This window comes from Staurois parvus, unplaced genomic scaffold (assembly GCF_062004578.1).
Source record: "Staurois parvus isolate SC_StPar_1 unplaced genomic scaffold, SC_StPar_1.0 ptg000468l, whole genome shotgun sequence".
NCBI classification, from domain to species: Eukaryota; Metazoa; Chordata; class Amphibia; order Anura; family Ranidae; genus Staurois; species Staurois parvus.
This window is the reverse complement of record NW_028318264.1, coordinates 2,077,922-2,100,140: the sequence shown is the minus strand read 5'-3', so window position 1 is coordinate 2,100,140 and position 22,219 is coordinate 2,077,922. Positions and strand designations below refer to the sequence as shown.

The 22,219-nt window shown below is 42.0% G+C and overlaps 1 protein-coding gene across 1 annotated transcript in view; it reads right to left on the bottom strand.

The window, feature by feature from the left end:
• Positions 1–9,885, bottom strand: part of NFX1 (nuclear transcription factor, X-box binding 1) — a 144,025-nt gene extending 134,140 nt beyond the window's left edge. Inside the window, exons 1-2 of the mRNA XM_089689047.1 lie at positions 9,706–9,885; positions 560–1,609 (exon numbers count right to left, since the gene is read on the bottom strand). Of these exons, the coding sequence (XP_089545173.1) occupies positions 560–1,609; positions 9,706–9,727 (1,072 nt within the window). The 5' untranslated portion in view covers positions 9,728–9,885. The remainder of the gene's footprint in view (positions 1–559; positions 1,610–9,705) is intronic.
• Positions 9,886–22,219: the final 12,334 nt, after the last annotated feature.

The following is a 22,219-nucleotide window of genomic DNA, read 5'->3' as shown; positions in this document are numbered from 1 at the left end:
ATCCCCCAATCCTTACACACATTATCTGGTTTGCATTTCTCTCATATTTGACCACTGAAGCGTACCCTCCTGTCACTTTGCCTTTCTGCCAGAGGCCTAGCCAGTGTCACTGAATGACAGGGATAAAGAGAAATATGAACGCCGATTTTTGACATGAGGAAGCAAACTGCTGATTTTTAGATATCAATTCTTAATCTACTAACAGGTTTAAAGTGGACCATTCCCCCCTTTTCCAAAAAATTCACATCAGCATGCACCTAAGCATGCTGCTGTGAAATAACCCAACATTTGTTACTTTAAAATAGAAAAAATTGCCACAACTTACTTTTTGTTTTCCCCTGCCTGCTACGAGATCCTGCAGTTTGGGAATGAGATTTTTCTAAAGGCACTAGTAACATAGCCCTGGACACAAAGAGGCCCACTGGGAAGGCCATGTCCCTAGTGCCTTCAGGGAGCACTCATCCCTAAACTGCAGGATCACGCAGCAAGGCATGCTCCCTCCCCCCTAAAAAGGTGAATGTGATGACGTACAGCACAGGTATATTAGAGTCTCACTCACCTGTATGCGTTTCCTTATTCTTTGGTAAGTCATGTTTCTTCCATTGGCGGCTAAACCCAGGCTGCATAGATTGTTTAGAAGCACGGTCTTGAGAGGGGTGTTTCCTTCCTGCATGCTTCTCATCTGTCGTCCAGTGGTGTCCATGGGACTTTGGCTCCGGATATGTGTTAGATAAGGGAGGCTCCTTTACACGATCAGCTTTCTTCTCTTTAGATGAAAAAACTGCTGAATGACTTTTATCGTGTCTTAAAGGTTTACTCCCCAGCACTTCATCTGTCTTACTTGCATGATCATCCTGAGGTTTTTTCCAGTTTAGAGATTCTCGTGAAGGCTTAATTCCAGGACCTGAAGCTTTCTGCTTCTGCTCATTTCCTCCGATGCCTTCATAATGTTCAAGTGATTTGAAGCGCTCTTCATTATGGTTTCCTGATTTTGCAATGTCTCGAGGTGGTATATTTTCAAACATTTCTTCCGTTTTTTGCTTGGGAGCTACCCGTTTCTCCCGCTCATAATGCTTTGTTCTATCGCGAGGTCCACGCAGGGATCCTCCAGACACATGAGTCAGTCTCTTTGGCTTGGCACCACGGCTATCAGCGCTGCCAACTTCTTTCTCACTTTCTGATGAACACAGGTCACTGGGATCTCTGGTTCTTATGCGCCAATCACCAAGAGGTGTGGTTCCAAATGATGGCCTTGCTGAGGTGTCAGAAAGAGGCTGCCTTGGATGGTTCCTTGTGTGTGATCTTTCACTTCGAGACCGATGCCACCTTTGATTCTGAAAGCTGTGGTTCTTCACAGGTTTGCTTGTGATTTCTGGGGATCCTTGCCTTCCATTGTTACTCTTGGCAGAGCTGTGGTAGGAGTGCATTTTCTGTGAAGGACTGTCATTACTTTCTCTAGTTGGCGGATGTGGTAGAGAAGAAGGCAGATTGCTGGTTCTGCCCCAATTTCTGTTGCTTTCGACTCTGCCATGACTCCTCCAGCTAGAGTGGTGACTTAAGTGCTCTCTGGGTATGAAGTCGGCTGCTTCAGGATTGTACTTTGTTGGTCCTAGAAAACATAAATACCACAAACGTAGAATGTGAAATTCAGGATATGTCAAGAGAATTGAAACATTTATGAGGCACCTGCAACTACTTTCATAAAAGCTCTCCCTATACGTTATGAAGGATCCAAAGCACAAAAATGCACCATGCAAGTCTTTTTGTTACTTTGCACTGCAGGTAGCCCTTTGGTGGAATTATGTCAGACACAAAATTCAATTTCCTATGTCTGTGCATTTTTCCTACATTGAAAAACAACAATTTACAGCATATCCAATAATGTAACTTGTGTGAATGAATATGGATACAAAGTGTATGCCAAAAAATCCATACAGAATAAAAAAATTCCCATTTTACAAAATACATTTAGAAGCAAAACCCCATACAATATTGATGAAACAAGGCTTTTCAAACTGAAATCATAATGACTAGAAGGTTGGATTTGATTTAAATCACTAGTAAAAAAGGTTCAATTTAAGTCAAAATTTTTAAAGAGCAACTGTCATTTCTGTCCCACAGCGGCTCCTCCTCTGACCCGCTGCTGACTGACTTTATTGGGACGGCTGGTGATGTGGAAGTGACACAACAAGGGATGTGGCGGCAGTAGGGGAGTGGATGCCCGCTAACAGGCGCTGCCATTATGGATCTAAAACGACAGGTGCTCTTTAAATGTAAGGAATCTGACTCATTCTTGCTGGTAGTTAGAATATTTGCAAACCAAATGAAGGTTTCCTTTTTAGAATAATAAGCTGTCAGGTTAGTAAAACAGATATCAGAACGGATTTTAGGTTCATCACACATAGCTGGAGAACTACTCAAATTCTATATTTCATGTTATTTCTCATGGTTACTGTGAAATTGTGTGAATGCGTCAATGCTGTGCATGTTATCTCAGCTCGCAGAGCTTGGATTCATTGAATGAGTTTACCAAAAATGTAAATATTGCAGAATATACAGCCTCCTGCTAGATAATTAAGCTCCATTTCATGCTGAATAAACTAAATTAATAATGTATCTTAAATAGAAAACTATCTTTAGATTTTACTCCAAATGCATTTTATTAAAATACATTTGATAAAAATAAAAAAAATCCAATTTAAATTTTAAAAAATCCAATTTTTGGTTTTTTTTTTTTTAATTATCGATTTTTATCCACCGGAGTAGAATCAACAGCAGGAAATCGAATTTAAATATAGCATCACATTTGCTAAAAATTATTTGTGCCTGGATGGTGAATCTATACTAAATAACAATGCAATATGAAAATACTGCAGCTTGCCACTCCATGAATTTGGAACACACTATCTCCAAAATCGCATCCAAAAGTGCTGTTGTATTCAAACACAAAACGCATGAAATTGAACCACTGCAATCGCACCAAGAAACTGATCATCTCTGCATCGTTTATGTGTGAACCTAGGCCAGTGGTGGGCAACCTTTTTTTTCAACTGAGCCAAATCTCACCAAAACCACGATTGAAATTTATTTTGAGAGCCACATTTTTAAAACTGAAAATACATAGGATGGTACACTGTTTTTAGTTTTTATAGTAATTCATCCCCCATAGTAATTCATCCCCCCTATAGCAATTCATCCCCCCTATAGCAATTCATCCCCCCTATAGCAATTCATCCCCCCATAGTAATTCATCCCCCCATAGTAATTCATCCCTCATATTAGTAGTAGTAAGTAAGTAGCAAGTAGTGAGCCAAGTCCCCCCTCTGTCAATTCACTTACCTTTGCTCCGCGCGTTCTTCTCGCCGTGTTCCCGCGCCGTTCCGGTCTTCAGGGCGGACTGTGAGAGGAGCCTAGCTCCTCTCACGTTCGTCACGCTGCCCCGCCTACACACATCCTGACAGCCAATCACTGGCTATCAGGATGTGAGTGGCAGCGAGACTGGCCAATCACTGCATTTGAGCACGCTGCCCTGGCTGTTTTTTTTTTTGGATCACGCTCCGCGGACCGGATTAAAAGGTCCGCCGGGCCGTAGTTTGCTCATTGCTGGGCTAGCTGCAGAGTCCTGACTTTTGGGGCGGCCGCCCGAGAGGAGGGAGGGGAGCGGGCGCCCGGCACACAGAAGAGCCGCATTAAAGTGTGTAAAGAGCCGCATGTGGCTCGCGAGCCGCGGCTTGCCGACCACTGACCTAGGCTAAAATGTTAATTTGGTATATGAAGGGCTGGGAGCTCAAACATGGAGATCCTGTCATCAGACTCTCTGGCGGATGTAAAAGACAATGAGGCATTTTATTTCTCTAGCAAATAGTTTAGGGAGGGCTGACCCTTGAAGACAAGATCAGTACAAACCTAATAAAATGCCAGTCACTGCCTTACCCAGCTAATGAAATGACAGTCATGAGAAGTCCTTCACTGCACTGCTGGGATGTTGGGAAATACAACAAAGGTGTGACTACGGCTGGCCATAGATGGATCAAACTTTGGCTGGTTCAGCCGGCACCAGTCACATTTTAATCAATGTGTGGCTGACCCCATTGACAGGAGTTGATCTAAATGAAAGACTTCTGTCCAAATGACTTGTTTTACAGGTGCAGTCAGGGAACCAGAAAATGCGGCAAAACGGCATTTGCACTTTTATTGCATTTTTTCAGCAGAGCAGTGTGAAAGAGCCCGCTACCTCTACCGAATGTTATTGGTTGGCATTGCTCCCAGGTATCTATGTGGACCACAAAACACCTAACCTGTTATGAAGAGCAGATTTGTTCTGTAATCCGAACATACTTCTTGTCCTAGGGTGACAACATGGCTCCTCCATAGATACAGTACTGAGGGTACGGTCACCTTAAGACAGGAAGTGTGCATTGGATAGAACCCCAGGTGAAAAAAAAAAGGGGGGGGGGAGCCATTAAAGAAAAGAAAATAAATGCAGATAAATCTTCTAAGAAAGCTGCAATATATAAAATTTTCTTCTTGAGTTTATATGCACATTAAAAGACAATTTTAGTATATGAAGGGCAAAGGATCTTGCCATCAGAGTCCCTGGCAGACAAAGGAAAGTTAGGCTGGCCATACACTATACAATTTTCTACCCAATTTCCTTTAGATTTACCTTCAACTATGTAGTGCAAGGGCCTGCCTAATTGGATACAATTGCAAGTGTTGCTAAGGTTTGACCTCCTATTATATGGTTTTTGGTAAATCTAAAGCAAAATTCTCAAAACAATTGTATATTGTATGGCCAGCCTTAGGCATTTTCTCTCTCTAGTATCAGTTTAGGGAGGACAGGTCTTCCCCAAACTGATACTTGCTAGGGAGATAAAATGTTTCAGTTTATGACGGCCCTAAGCAGCCCTTCACTGGACTGTAAGAAACCCAACAAGGGGAAGACTAAAGGGATGCATATGGAACATAATTGTGCTCTCTACCAACTCTTATCGCTTACAATTGCACTCAGCTATCTCTTCAGACTACAGAACCCCTCCTCTCTCTGTTATGGAGAGGGAGAGAGATACTTCTTGTCCTAGGGGGACAATGCTGCTCCTCCATAGACATCCAGGGCTGGAAATGTGTTACGGACAGAACTTGAAGTGAAAGCAAACAGGTTAAAGCCATAGAAAAAAAAACAAAAACGAATGCAGCCACCGCATTGAAATGGCCTATGGCTCTGGTCCACATGTGGGCGTTCTGAGCCTATGAAGTTTTTGGAAAGGACTAGGGACTTTTTTTTCCTGCAGCAGATTGAGTTTTAGGTTCGATAGAATGCAATAGAACTACATCAAAAAGCATGCAAACGGCATGTACATGTGTTTTTGGTGCAGTTCCCACATGATAACAGACACCTCCCCTTAGCAACATTAACACATCCCAGAAGCACAAAACACATCAAAAACATGTGTGGGGAAAAAAAAAAAAAAAAAAGATGCAAAACACACCAGGAAAATACATCAACTGCGACCTGCATAGGTCCTAGCCTTACAGAACATGTAAACATTTGATATTCCTGATATGTGGCTGTTGTACCATGTACTGTATGAAAAGGTATCCTGTTCTCTTTGTATGCTATACCTGGTGTTCCTGCCAGTCCCTCTGCTTTTTTTTTATTAAAAACTGACCACACTAAGCATAAGATCTCTCCATGGTCAGTTTTCCAGCTGTGCTGGAAACTCAATGTGCTCTCTTCCAATGACCAGACTACAGCTGACACACACACACACACACACACACACACACACACGCACGCACGCACGCACGCACGCACGCACGCGATCGGTGAGCTGCTGTTTCTCCTTCCCCAGGACTTATGCAGCTAACAGAAGGAATGTGATCACACAAAAAAAAAAAAAAGGAGGGCAAAAAAGGTAGGTTTTTTTTTTATATCTGTACACATCTGTTTTACCTTTCATTTCTATTTTAAACTGAATGGGTTGTTTTACAAGTTGAGGGTTTCCATATTCTTCAAGGCTGTCTGAGTTGCTTTGGTTTCCCTTTTAGTTGCTAATGTAGTTGCTTCTGAATTAAATTACAGCTGACTGCAGGGAAAGAAGTCCCTAAGCCTCGGTTCAAATTATGAATCACCTCATCCCACACCCTGCATTCCTGTGTTATTGTATTGCTTCGTTTGTGTGATAAACTTGGTGTTCCTGCCAGTCCCTCTGCTATCCTAAAAACTGACCACACTAAGCAGGAGATCACACAGTAGTCAGTTCTCTAGATATGCTGAGAACTTAGCCTGCTCTCCTCCAATGATCAGACTTCTGCTGACACCCCACCCTTACACAGCCATTTACTGGGAAGATCAGTTTACTGCTGTTCCTCCTTCCTCAGCTCTTTTGCAGTTGAGAACAGTGAGAATGTGATCACTTGTAAAAAGTGGAAAAATGTATTTATGTTTTATATCTGTACACAAATGTTTTGCCTTCCATTTGAAATTGAATGGGTTGTTTTACAAGGTGATGGTTTATAATCACTTTAAAAGGTCATTTTGTTATAAAAAGGTCTGGGAACTCAAACACTAACTATTATCAGTTAGCAGTGTTCCCAGCTGTCTCTGTGGACCACAAAACACCTCCCCTCTGTTATGAGGTGGAGGAGAGATGTTCTGAAATCCTAACACTTCCTGTCCTAGGGTGACAACTGAGCTCCTTTACAGAAATAGTACAGTGAGTGTTGTCACCCTAAGACAGGAAGTGTGCTTTGGACAAGTAAGAAAAAAGCCATAAAAGAGAAACCGAAAGCAGCTACCACATCTAAGAAAGCTGCAATAGATTACATTTTTGTTCTTGGGATAAGATACATTCTAAATGGTCATTTTGTTATATGAAGGTCTGGGAACCCAAATAGGGGTGTTGATTTACTAAAGCTGGAGAGTTCAAAATCAAAAAACCTGGAAGCCGATTGGCTACTAGATATTGTACTCTCCAGTTTCAATAAAACAACCCCACTGTCTCTTATTGGTTAGCATTGTTCCTGCCTTTCTCTGTGGACCACAAAACACCTCCCCTCTGTTGTGATGTGGAGGAGAGAGGTTCTGTAATCCTAACACTTCCTGTCCTATGGTGACAACTGAGCTCCTTTACAGATATAGTACAGTGAGTGTTGTCACCTTAAGACAGGAAATGTGCTTCGAACAAGGGGCAAAAAAAAAAAAGCCATAAAAAAAAAACTAAAGCAACATTTAAGAAAGCTGCAATATTTGTCATTTTTGTTCTTGGGTTTAAATACATGTTAAAGCCCATTTTGGTATATGACATTCTGGGCACTCAAGCAAAGAGTTCTTGTCACCAGTGTCCCTGGCAGATATGACGGACGGTCAGACATTTTCTCTCTCCAGTACGGATCAGTTTAGAGCTCATGTACACAGGGCGTTAGAACTCTTCTGACTGCTGGAAACTGACTGCTAGAAAACGTAGGTTAAAAAAGTCAGTTTAGCCGTGTTTTTCTACCGCGTTTAGAAGTGTTTTTAAAATATAACCTCAGGAGACCTTCCCAAATGCCCAGAATGCACTGAAAAATAGTTAATTATTTACTATCTCAGACATTTTGTGAGAAATAGAGAGAGCAGAAGCAGAGAGAGCAGTATGTGTTGAGAAGACCTGTCTTTTCTGGTTGTATTCACTATGGACCCCATCATGCGATCTGCACACCCTGCGACTTGAAAATTGCATTCAAGTCACACCCTATTGTCCGCAATTGGAGCGGTCATATTGGAGCAGTTCCAACTTGGTTGGAGTCGCACCGATTTCCAAAGTAGTACATGCACTATTTTTGGTGCGATTTGCATAGACAGCTGACACTGGGCACAATTCACTAAGCGGTATCTTATCACATCCGAGTATGCGGTAGGATACAGCATAGTATTTAAAAAAAAAAAATAATAATAATTTTTTGAATTCATTAAAAAAGGCTACTAAAATAACGCATGAGTTATGTTATCAAGTCATGCGGTATATTAGTAATGAAAAGCATGCGCTGATGTTTCAGCTGTCAGCTGCATGTAAGTGAAAGAAATGCTGCCAATTAAAAAAAAAAAAAAAAAAAAAAAATGGTGTGGGGTTCCCCCTCCCGTGTTGAGGGCATGTGGCCTGGTATGGTTCGGGGGGGGGTGCTCACTCGCCCCCCCCCCTTCCTGACCTGCCGTGCTGCATGGTCGGATAAAAGTCCGGTATGCCTTTTGGGGGGGGACCTCATGCCATTTTTTAAAAATTTTGGCATGGGGCTTCCTCTCAAAATCCATACCAGACCTGAAGGGCTTGGCATGGATGGAGGGGGGGACCCACGCTGTTTTTTTTATTTGCAATTCTTTCTTTTACATTCAGCTGTAAGTGGGGAATCCCGCTAACAGCTGAAACATCAACGCATGCTTTTCAATTCTAAACGCACATAAACAATTGCTGTTTGGTGTTTGAAACGCCAGTAAACGCTACTCCTGAACGCAATTTTTGTGCTTTCAAGAAAATGCCTGTAAAGTCAACTGCTTGTAAACTATGATGTGTACATGGACACATAGGAAAGCAAAGGACAGTTCAGGGGCTGCTGAAAAAAACACCGATGAACAGCTCCTGAACGTCAGTTTAGCAGCTGCAGTGTACATGAGTCCTTAGGGTACCTAAGGACTCATGGACACGTGTCCATGTACACACGTGTCCATGTACACATCATCGTTTACAGGCAGTTGAGTTTACAGCTGTTTTTTTTAACGCACCAAACTTGCGTTCAGGAGTTGATTTTACAGGCGTTTCAAACGGGTTAACCGTGTTTATAAGCATTTGCGTTTATAAGCGTTTTTAACTGTTCGATGTCCAGATGCTGTCCAGAGCCTCTTTTCATCATCAGAAATGCATGCACAGCATTTTCCGTGTATTCAAATGGACCCGGTACACCAGCGCAGTCAGTTCCAGGTTTCATGTGAAGGAAAAAATGGTAGAAGGTGCTGCATTATGCTCATGATGGGATCCATAGTGAATACAACCAGAAAAGACAGGTCATCTCAACACATACTGCTCTCTCTATTTCTCAAAATGTCTGAAAGTTTAATATTTACTACTTTTCAGTGCATTCTGGGCATTTTAGAAGGTCTCCTGAAGTTATTTTAAAACGCGCATAAACATGGTATGCAAACACGGCTAAACAGACGTTTTATTTAACCGTTTTCCAGCAGTCAGTTTCCATTGCTCAGAAGTGTTTTCCAAGCTCCCCGTGTACATGGAGCCTCAGAGAGGACTGACCCTTGAAGAGGGGAGGACTGACCCTTGAAGAGGGGAGGACTGACCCTTGAAGAGGGGAGGACTGACCCTTGAAGAGGGGAACCCTAACAATCACATCCAATGCACTGCTGGCATGTTGGAGGGATGACAGATCATTCCTCCCATTGGATGTCAGATTGGTGCCATGGGGGAATCACACAGCTGTACGGTGAAGCCGTCCTTTCACATGCCTGAGCCAAGCTGATGGCCTCCACTCACCTACAATGGGGAGCTGCCATCAGGCTGGGTGTGATGGATCCATGTGATCAGAGCCCAGGATCCAGTGCCAGCTGTGCCCTGTACACATCGTATACATGGGACCCCTCCATTGTCCCTCTGTACAGGGGACCCCTCCACTACAAGGGGGAGGTGCTGAGCAACATAGAGAGGGCTCCCCCGTCCTTACCTGATGGCTGCGCCTCCGCCATTCCTCCACTGCCCGGCGCCAGGGGGACGAGGGTCACGTGACAAAGTTTTTCCTGGAATAGAACCCCGAGAAGCTCTGGAGCACCGCTCTCCTATCACTGAGAGATCACCGCGATCCTGCCTGCCTGCCGCCGACGTCACCCAGCCAGTCACCGTGCCCTTCTCTTACCCCGAGCTGCGCATGCGTACAGGGCACCCACCTCTTCCACAGTCTTTTTTTTTTTTTATCCTTCAACTAGCTTTATGTATTGTGACAAATGATGAAGTGACTATGCTAAAGTGTTTGGTTATAAAAACCTCTTGTACTGAAAACTTGTATGTAACCCTTTATAAAAACTGGAATGACCGTGCAGAAATGCTATCAGATGTATTGCGCTCATTGCCTGCGTGCAAAGCAGCCACTGAGACAAAACGTTTTAGCTTTGGATGGAGAGATGGATGAAAAGCCTGTCTGTGGACCCCTTTAGGAAGATTCACCGTATTTGTCCTGGTGAATCACTGAGGCGAGGTTCACACCTAAGCATTTTGCGGTGCATAATGCAGAAATACAGTCCATAGCAGGGGCGGACTGACAACTCATGGGGCCCCCGGGCAATAGGGGATCATGGGGCCCCTGTGTCCTTGCCCAAACTCAAAAAAACCTATGAAAAAGGTACCAGGGGCGTCTCATGGGGCCCCCTACTGACCCCGGGCCCTTGGGCAGTGCCTGAGTTTCCGAATGGTCAGTCCGCCCCTGGTCCATATAACATGATTTCCTATGGGTGAAGTTCACATCGCCGTGTCTTCAACATGTGCGCATTTCGGAAAAGGCTCAGGGACTTTTCAAACAGTGCGTTCTGGTTCAATAGATTTCAATGGAGACCCTGCAGAAACGCATGCAGTGTGTTTGTTTTTAACACTTTTTTGCATTTGTAATCTTCCTAGCAACAAGTTGGTCAGAAAAGAACCCATAGAAACATATATCATGCATCAAAAAAGCAGCAAAAACAATGTGCAAATAGCACTGCAGAAACGGATCAAATGTAAGCTACATAGGTGAAAGAAAATCCCAAAATTTGTGTTCACACAAGAACAGAAAAAGAAAGAAAATCTTCCAGTGGGGACACTTGTTCTGGGGATACTGTTTAGGATTCCCTCACTTTGGAGGGATTTTCCCTGTCTTCCTGTTTTGGCTATGGAACAGGAAGTGAAGGGAAATCTCCCCTAGTGGACACAGCTGGCAGAAAAAAAAACTGACAGGGGTTATAACCCTCCCTTATGCTATACAAAATGAAGAAAACCTTTTTTGCCTTTAGTTACACTTTAAAGCCTAAGGCCCCTTTCACACGGGCATTCCGTATGTCCGTCTTTAATCTGTCCGTTTACGGATGAAATACGGACCCCCCATGTATTTTTATGGACTTGCGGATGTAAACATATGAACATCTTTTTAAATCCGTTAATGTCCGCATCTGTTAAAATCTGTTTTTTTTAACAGAAGAAAACCTTATTTTTCTTCCGCAAAAAAACCCGGAACGGATGAAAAACAGATGTCAACGGATGTAAACAGACCAAAAACGGATGTAAACAGATGAAAACGGATCTAAACGGATGAAAAACAAATGTGAACCAATGTAAATGGATAAAAAACTGATCTAAACGGATGAAAAACAAATGTAAACCAATGTAAACGGATGAAAAATGGATCTAAACAGATGAAAAATGGATGTAAACCAATGTAAACGGATCTAAATGGATGAAAAACCAATGTAAATGGATGAAAACGGATGAAAAATGGATGTAAACCAATGTAAACGGATGAAAAACAAATGTAAACCAATGTAAATGGATGAAAACTGATCTAAAGGGATTAAAAACAAATGTAAACCAATGTAAATGGATGAAAACTGATCTAAAGGGATTAAAAACAAATGTAAACCAATGTAAATGGATGAAAAACGGATGAAAAACAAATGTAAACCAATGTGAACGGATGAAAAACGGATCTAAACAAATGAAAACGGATGTAAACTTATGTAAACGGATGAAAAACAAATGTAAACCAATGTAAATGGATGAAAAACTGATCTAAAGGGATTAACAACAAATGTAAACCAATGTAAACGGATGAAAAATGGATCTAAACAGATGAAAAACAAATGTAAACGGATGAAAAACTGATCTAAACGGATGAAAAACGGATGTAAACCAATGTAAATGGATTAAAAACAAATGTAAACCAATGTAAACGGATGAAAAATGGATCTACACAGATGAAAAATGGATGTAAACTTCTTTGAAAAACGTGACTGAACTGAGGGGAAAAAAAACGGATCACCCCTGTGAAAGGACCCAAAGTTTATTTTTTATATTGCAATCTCCCTTCTCTAATGCCCCCCCCCCACCCCTTTCTGCAATCTCTTGGTGTAATCGAGCTGACAGAGCTGTAACAGACACTCATAAGGCCCTGTTCACACTGGCATTAAAAGCAGACATTTGAGGCAGGTTTTTTCATGCCCAGTAAAGTGGAATGTTGTTGATAATATGGACGGCGCACATTGCTGTTCACATTATCAAAATATGAAGTAGTGTTGTTGCGTCACTGCAACTCAAAAATTAAACAGTAACACCACTTTGGTGGGAAAAAAAATTAGCAAATAAAAAAAACCTAACATAGCGTCTACAATCACAACACAAGTCAGAGAGTAACTGAACATTATTAAAAACTACCTTTCCTTTTTCAATCTGTAATCTTCTGTAAAGTACATGTAATCTGGCAACCTGGAGATGATCACAGTTGGCGTACAGAACACCCCCTGAAAATCTAATTTCCTGCTTGTCTGATTGGCTCACTGATTTTCCCAGAAGTCTGCACTAAGATACACATCAGATTTTTGGCATCCCCTGCAACAAAAATGTCATTTTTGGTATGATACCCCCAAAAGGGAAATCACATCTAAAAGGGATGCAGACCCTGCCACTTTCCTCATTAGAGCCCTGCAGGTGCAGCAACTGATAATTATACATTTATTTTATTTATTTTGGGTACTTGAAATTGCACCATCAATCTACACAGCTCTTTACATGCAGTGCTCAGCATAAATGAGTACACAACAACAGATTTGTCAGAAAGCCTTTACCTTCCTTTCAGAATCAACATTTTCTATGGGACTCTATACAACAAAATACTCCCACAATGCAGGCCATTGATTGCAAACAAGATTTGTTAATTTGCACATACAAAAAAGTATTTTTCTTAACAAACTAATTCAAGACCATGTTGCATAAATGAATACACCCCAATGAAAGTCTTATGCAGGCCATAGATGGGTCGAAAATCGGCCGATTTGTCGGCCGAAAATAAAATCGGCCGATTTTCGGATCGTTAGTGGGCAATTTGGTCGGCCGTTTTTCGGGATTTTGGCCGTTTTTGTTTTTCGGTAAAGTTGGAAAAAAATCGGCCGATTTTGCCGATCGGCCGATTTTCGCGGCAATTAGTGGGCAAATCGGCCGATTTTTTACTGATAAAAAATCTGCGCATGAGCAGTGACCTGCAAGAGGAAGACAAAAAGAAGAAAAAGAAGAAGAGGAAGAGGATGAAGAAGAGGATGAAGAAGAAGAAGAGGATGAAGAAGAGGAAGAAGAGGATGAAGAAGAAGAGGATGAGGATGAAGAGGATGAGGATGAAGAAGAGGAAGAAGAAGAGGATGAAGAAGAAGAAGATGAGGATGAAGAAGAAGAGGAAGAAGAGGATGAGGATGATGAAGAAGAAGAGGATGAGGATGATGAAGAAGAAGAGGATGAGGAAGAAGAAGAAGAAAAGGATGAGGAAGAAGAAGAGGATGAGGATGAAGAAGAAGATGAAGAAGAAGAAGAAGAGGATGAAGAAGAAGAGGATGAGGATGATGAAGAAGAGGATGAAGAAGAAGAAGAAGTAGGATGAAAATAAGAAGAATTCCAGTCCAGCAAAAAGTATCTCTGCAGAGAGCTCCGCTATTTCTGACAGTTCTCTGACAGTTCTTTGACATTTACAGCGGTTGAAACATTGTATCTATTTGTTTCCGAATAAAAACATCTGTATCCTAAATGGAAACAAATAGATACAATGTTTCAACCGCTGTAAATGCGAAGGAACTGTCAGAAATAGCGGAGCTCTCTGCAGGGACACTTTTTGCCAGCTGTAGAAGGGATGAAAATCGGCCGATTTTTTTTACCATTGATGGTAACGTCGGCCGCTTGAACGACCGAATTTTCGTTTTTTAAAAGAAAAATCTGCCGTTTTTTCTCCCCATCTATGGCCTGCATTAGGAGCAAAGACACATTTTAGACAACAACATTCTAATTAACAAGAATTCAACTACAGGTGAGTCTAATTATTCATTATACAGGTGTCCAGCAGACAGTTGATTATAAATGGGCGTTACTTAACAAAGAAAACCCCTTTCCATTTCATGCTGTCAGCAATGGCACCACCTGGAAGAGAAATGTCACAAGGCCTGAGAATGAAAATAATTTCTTTACACAAGAAAGATCAGCAAAGATTTACTTAACAGTCAGAATACTGTAGCAAAAATGATACAAAAATTTAACAAAGATGGAACTGCAACCATCTGACAGAGACGTCCAGGTCATCCACAGAAGTTAACACCTCAACAGGAGCATCTTCTCATGAGAAGAGTTGAAGAAAATCACCATGCAAGTTCACTGCAGTTAGCTAAAGAGGTAGAAAGCCAAACTGGGGTGATTGTTTCCCCATGACACAATACAGCGTACACTGCAGAGGAATGGCATGCATGGGTGTCATCCACGAAGGAAGACTCTCCTAAAGCCCATGCACAAAAAATCCCGCCTAGAATTTGCCAGGGCCCATGCTGAAAAAGAAGACTATTGGGACTCTGTACTCTGGAGTGATGAGACCAAGATAAATGTGTTTGAAACTGATGGCTTAAACTGTATGGTGTCGCAAAGATGAGGAGTACAAATAAAAATGCATGGTGCCTACATGGTGGTGGCAGTGTCCTTCTGTGGGGCTGCATGAGTGCTGCTGGTGTTGGGGAGCTGCACTTCATTGATGGTATCATGAATTCACAGATGTACTGCTCTATATTGAAAGAGAAGGTGCTACCATCACTCCGTGCCTTGGTCATCGTGCACTTTTCCAACATGACAATGATCCAAAACGCATATTTAAGGCCACTGTTGCATTTGTGAAGAAGAATGGGGTGAAAGTGATTCAGTGGCCAGGTATGTCTCCTGATGTGAACCCAACTGAAAACCTATGGGGAATTCTGAAGAGACAAGTATGGAATCCCTCTCCATGCAGCATCCAGGCTCTTACAGAGGTCGTTCTTGAAGAATGGAAAACGATAGATGTTGCATTATGTCGCCAACTTGTTCATTCCATGCCTAGAAGACTTGGTGCTGTCCTTACAAGTCATGGAGGTCACACAAAATACTAGATGGAGTAGTTTTTGTTGTGGGATGTGTTCATGTTTGCATCAACTAATTTGAATAAAACTGAAGATTTTATAATCTAAGTTATATTATCAACCTTTCATGTAATGAGCTAAACAAATGTTCTATAAAACTCAGTTTTGTCAAAATTTTGGAAATTGTTCTTGTGTTCATTGAGATATTGATTAAAATCTTACTTTTCAAAAGAGATGTACTCATTTATGCTGAGCACTGTATGTGTGTGTATATATATATTGTACATTCACATCATGGTGGTGCCATGGTTGGGATTCGCACCAATGACCCTAGTACTGCCAGGCAGAAGTGATAACCATTTAGCCACTGTGCAACCCATAAAACCACTTCCATTCACATTCACTCTGCACATGGACACAGACAAACAGCTTTTTCTTCTGATTAACAAAGTAGGATTCTTCATTAAAGTTTATTAAACTCCTTGCAATGCATATAGATCATCCAGAGGGGTGTTTTTTTATCATCAAAAGTGAAGTTACTCTTTATCTACCTGCCAAGTAGTGTGTCTGAGTATGCCCACCCTTTCCACCTCCCCTCTCCATTCAAAGAAGGTGTACTATAGCTTCTATCAATGAAAAACGATCTATGAATGGAGGAGGGGGTGAAAAGGGTGGGCATAGTCAGACACATAACTCATTGTTAATGAGTGCCTGTCACAGCTCCATCAGGCTCTATTAACCTCCACTGCAGTGAAGGATTCTGATGGCTGGTGTAGAGGGGGATTGGAAGAAGATAATTTGAACTAAATGAGGAGCCATCAGCACAAGAGACGCAACACATTACAAATAAGTCAGGTCTCTTGTGCTGATTTGTTTTTTTTTTTACTAAACTAAGGCTTTAGCCACTTAACGCCAGCAGATATATGAACTTTGAGTGGTTATACCAGGATGCATCATCCCGGTATCATTTTTAGAGCTAGCAGAGCTCTTTATTATAAAAGCAATCCTAGCGGCTAAATAGCTGCTGGATTTCTATGACAAGCAGCGGGAGGGAGTTCCCCCCCCATCCCGGGATTGCAGCCCCTGGTTTTCCTGGCTGACCACAGAACTGATTGGGAGCTGGAACAGCACCAATAATTTCTTTTGTTTAAGAAACCGGAAGCAATGAATATTTTGTCACTTCCAGTTTCTGTGTTTGTAAACACACCATTAGTAGTTTGTAAAAAGCATCGGATCATATCGATTTTGGTATGATCTGAAGCTTTTAAGGTCTGGTTCACACTAGTGTGACTTAAGGTGCGACATGCGCTTTACAAATCGCACCTGAACATATTTCTATGGCACTTAGCAGCGCAATTTGAAGTGGTGCGATATCAAAAATAGTTCCTGCACTACTTATTTTCTGATTTCATTGCGACTTGCATTGACTTACTTAGTTGCAAGCCACAGTGAAATCAGAGGTACAAATCACACTGATCTATAGCTTTGAAGTGAAGTAGCGCAATTTCAAAGTCACATTCAGTGTGAACCAGGGCTTACAGCAGAGAAGACATCTGGGGTCTAATAGATCCCAGATTTCTCAGTAAAGGGGACCTATCACTACCTATTGCTATCACAAGGGATGTTTACATTCTTTGTGATAACAATGAAAGTGATAAAAAAAAAATATAGGTGTGGTGTAAAATAAATAAATAAATACAAACTTAGTATCCCTGTACCCCCTGCTCCTGCACAAAGGCAAACACATGTTTTGATCCTTTGTTGGTATGTAAACAGCAATCTCCCCCTACATGTTATGAATCACCGCAAATGTCAGATTGAGAGCAATAATTCTACTACCTCCTCTGTAACCCTAAAGTGGTAACTTGTAAAGACTTTTAACCACTTCCAGTCCGGACACTTTTACCCCCTTCCTGTCCAGGGCAATTTTCAGCTTTCAGCGCTATCACACTTTGAATGACAATTGCGCGGTCATGCAACACTGTACCCAAATTAATTTTTTACCATTTTTTTGAGACAGATAAAGCTTTATTTTGGTGGTATTTATTCACCGCTGGGATTTTTATTTTTTTTGCTATGTAAATGAAAAAGTCCAAAAATTTTGAAAAAAAACTGTTTTTTTTATAAAATTTATTCTGTTATCTTTTTAGTAAAAAAAAATCCAAATTAGTTTTAACCAAAAATTATAATTTTGAAACATTTTTTTTTACATTTTTATTTAATTTTTTTATATTATTTTTTTTTTACATACTGTTACCCCAGCAGTACAGTGTCACCATGGTGACACTGTACTACTTGTGGGGGGTGATGAAGATTTTTTTTTTTTACACTGATTGCTTTTACACCCATATAGGATGTAAAAGCAATCATTTCTCTTTCTCTCTGTCTGCATTCTTGCAGTCTTTGAGAAGTACTGAGTGAGCTGTGATTGGTCACAGCTTGTCACATGGTACAAGGCTGTTGTGAATAGCCTTGTACCATGTGACCTCTGTGATCATTCACAGATTTCACCTGTAGTAAGCAATGATGTCACAAGTGACATCTTGCTTACTACTTTGCATGTGATCACTGATTGGCCAACCAGTGATCACATGATCGGGACCTCATACAGAGGTCCCGTCCGACGATCGGTGTTTCAGTGTCCGGAGGACACAGCGGGCACTGGATCGCGGTGCTGCGTGCTCCCGGGAAGCGCGCACAAGCAGGGTGCGGGGAGGCCGTTTATAAACAGACACCCGACCCTGCAGTGCCACCGTCCATCCGTTTATATACAACGGCCGGTCGGGAAGTGGTTAAAGTGTCACCTATGGATGATATAATTTACCTCGTTTGTAGCCTTTCCATGGGCTTGTGCAATTTTAAAGCATGACATGTTTGGTATCCATTTACTTGGCATAACATTGTCTTTTATTCTGTACCAAACAATTGGGTATTATATTGTGATTCTGTGCATTAAAATTCATTCAAGCTTTTTCCCCAAAAAATACATTTGAAAAACCGCTGTGCAAATACTGTGTGACATAAAAAATTGCAACACCCACTATTTTATCCTCTGCTTTAAAAAATATATAATTTTTGGGGGTTCTAAATTCTAGCAAAAAATACAGATTTTTACATGTAAACAAAAAGTGTCAGAAAAATGTCGGTCTTCAAGTGTTTAAAGCCAAACTATCCTACGCTTTATTAGGCAGATAGAGCAACAGTTTTTCTTCTTTTTGGGATAATGATTTTCATAAATAATTTTTCTGCTACCGGAACGCTCTGGAACTGCAAGCACTGATGTGAACTATGACATTGACAACCATATGGGCCAGTTCACACTACACGAGTTTCAGTGTGCTTTTTTCTGCATCCAAAACACACAGAAAGTAGGTTATATGGTTGTCAATGTCAAAGTTGATATCAGTGCTGGCCGTTCCAGTGGATGCAAAAATAAAAGTAGAATAGGCTGCATTTTTCCTGCACAGAACTGTACTGTAAGGGCTAGTTCACACTAGATGCAGTTCAGTGCACTTTATTTCTGCATCAAAAATGCATGCACAGTGTTTTCCATGTATTCCAATGGCCATGGATCCCACCAGTGCAGTCAGTTCCAGTCAGCTTCCGGTACAGAAAAAAAAAGTAGAACATGCTGCATTTTTTCTGTACAGAACCATACTGGAACCATACTGGAATATGGCAAGCTGCATCAAAACTAAGCAAAAACATATCCGGAGTGCATTTTTGTAATGTGAACTGGCCCTAAAATGCATCAGAAAGGCACCAGAACGCACCAAAAATGCACTGGAATGCACATGTCCCTATTTAAGTGGAAGAAAAGAGTGGGAAAAAAATTAACTGGAATGCATCAAAACTGCACTGGAATGTGTCAAAACACTTAAAAAAATGCACTGGAATGCACCAAAAATGCATTAAAAATGCGCATGCAAAAAAAAATACATCTGGAACACATATGGACTGTGTTTCTATAGTGTGAACGGGTCCTAAGGGCCAGTTCACACTACATGCGTTGCTTTTTTTCTGCATCCAAAAGCACAGAAAGTAGGTTATATGGTTTTCAATGTCATATTTCACATCAGCTCCTGCAGTTCCAGAAAAAAAAAGTAGAACATGCTGCATTTTTTTCTGCACAGAACTGTACTGGAAAGTGGTAACACACATCAAAAATGCACTGGGCTGCACATGTCCCTATTTAAATTGAAGAAAGAGAGGGGGAAAATGAACCAAAAAGCATAAAAACCACACTGGAAGGTGTCGAAAATGCACGCCAAAAATGCGCCAAAAACACGCATGCAGAAACGCATCCGGAACACATCTGGACTGTGTATCTATAGTGTTTCACTATACACTATAGAAACGCAGTCCAGATTCATTTCTGCATGTGCGTTTTTGACGTGTTTTTACGTGTTCCAGTGTTTTTAAATGCGTTCTAGTGTGTTTTTTATGCATTCCAATTCATTTCCCCCTCTTTTTCTTCAATTTAAATAGGGACATGTGCATTCCAGTGCTTTTTTGATGCGTTTTGGTGTGTTCCGGTGCGTTTTTTGATGCGTTCCAGTACAGTTCTGTGCAGAAAAAACACAGCCTGTTCTACTTTTTTTGCTGCAACCGGAACGCACTGGAACTGCAAGCACTGCAAGCACTGGTGTGACACTGACAACCATATAACCTACTTTCTGTGCTTTTGGATGCAGAAAAAAGCAACCGAAAAGCATGTAGTATGAACTGGCCCTTAAACCTACTTTCTGTGTATTTTAAATAAAGAACAAAGCACACTGAGCCTGGGTTCACACTGATGCGCTGCGGAATATCGCGTGTGATTCGCACAGGAACTGCATCACATTCCTGTGCAAATCACATGCGAATTGTGTGCGATGCAATTTGAGCCATATATTTTTTATGGCTCGGATCGCACGACATCAAAAAGGCGCAAGACCCTTTTTGTTGGTCCGCACTAGAATCGGATCACATCTATGCGATCCGATTCTGCACATTGCACCGTGTTTTGCGAACCGATTTCGGGGAGTTGTTAACTTCACATACACACCTGCAGCAGTTTGTATGAATGATTGTGATGTGGTGCAGAATTCGCACAGAATCCGATGCAAATTCCACACCGCATGAATGTGAACCCAGGCTGAAATGCATGAAGTGTGAAAGAATCATTGAGGAAGTGCAGAGGTAAGTGTCCGGCCCATTCACAAAGGTTCTGGGTGTGTCCGCTGTGTGCCCTGGGGAGGTTTGCTATGGAAGCCTATTGCTGGGATACAGACCTCCCCTGGTGAGTGTGGACGGTTCTCCTCCCCGTATCCTAGCAACCCAGGGTTTACATTACAGACAACTGACAGTTCCTTCACTCTCCTAACAGAACTCATATTCAATAAATATACGATAACATCACGAAGATTGATTGGACGCCCTGAGACACTAACTACTGACTGATCACATGTCCGCCGCCACTTCTTGGAGCTTCCATACAACAGATCTTTACAGACTTGGAACCAGCAGGAGTGATCAGATTACAAGGGTTGTCATGACACCAGGAGAATGCTAACCAGGCAGGACAGCAAGTGAATACAAACATCTGACAACAGACAGCAACCATCTGAGCCAGGGGGAGAGGAGCAGTGCTCACCTACCATACCAGGCAGGAGCCTTCAGAAAGGTAAGTCTCATCATACATTCACTGCCAGGGGAGGACTGATCATTTGGAAACTCAGGCACTGGCCGAGGGCCCGGGGTCAGTAGGGGGCCCCATGAGATGAACCCTGGTACCATTTTCATAGGCTTTTTTGAGTTTGGGCAAGGACACAGGGACCCCATGATCCCTTATTGCCCGGGGGCCCCATGAGTTGTCAGTCCGCCCCTGTTCACTGCACTACAAACTCTTCCACTTATGGTGGCCATACACGCTTCAATAAATCATGGATTTCTTTTCTGATTGCTCCAATCAATCTATAGTCCACAACTGATCCATACAGCGCACACAGGAAAGTGATTTCACACAATATTTAAGGTACAACCATATCTTACAATTAGCGATGACTTCCCTTTTACCACCATAATCTGATCAATCAAAAAATGATCGTGTTCATGAACAAAGTATCTGGGTGCTGCTGATCGATGCAAAACAATCTTTTTCTGCCCTGGCTGATCGACTCAAGTTTGATTGACTTCCATTTGATCAAGTCCAGGGGCGGACTGACAACTCATGGGGCCCCTGGGCAATAGGGGATCATGGGGCCCCTGTGTCCTTGCCCAAACAAGCCTATGAAAAAGGTACCAGGGGCATCTCATGGGGCCCCCTACTGACCCCGGGCCCTCGGGCAGTGCCCGAGTTTCCAAATGTTCAGTCCACCCCTGATCAAGTCTAAGCCCCGGTTCACATATATGCGGTTCGGTACATCGTATGTGATTCACACAGGAACAGCACCGCATTCCCGTGCAAATCACATGCGATTTGTGTGCGGTGCGATTGGAGCCATACATTTTGTATTTATTTTATTTATTTCAGGTACTTATATAGCGCCGTCAATTTACACAGCGCTTTACATATATATTGTACATTCACATCAGTCCCTAACCCTCAAGGGGCATACAATCTAAGGTCCCTAACTTACATTCATACATACACATACTAGGGACAATTAAGAGAGGATCCAATTAACCTACCAGCATGTCTTTGGAGTGTGGGAGGAAACCGGAGTACCCGGAGGAAACCCACGCAGGCACAGGGAGAACATGCAAACTCCAGGCAAGTGGTGCTGTGGTTAGGATTCAAACCAACGACCCTAATACTGACTAGAGGAAGTGCTAACCATTTATCCACTGTGCTGCCCATGGCTCTAATCGCACCGCACCAGCACCAAAAAGGTGCAGGACCCTTTTTGTGGTCCTCACTAGAATCAGATTGCATGGGTATTCACACCCATGTGATCCGATTCTGCACATTGCACCGCGTTTTGTGGAACGATTTAGGGGTGTTGTTAACTTAACATATACACCTGCAGCAGTTTGTATGAACGGTGCGATTCTGATGTGGTGTGGAATTCACACAGAAAATGCTGCGAATACTGCACCGCATCA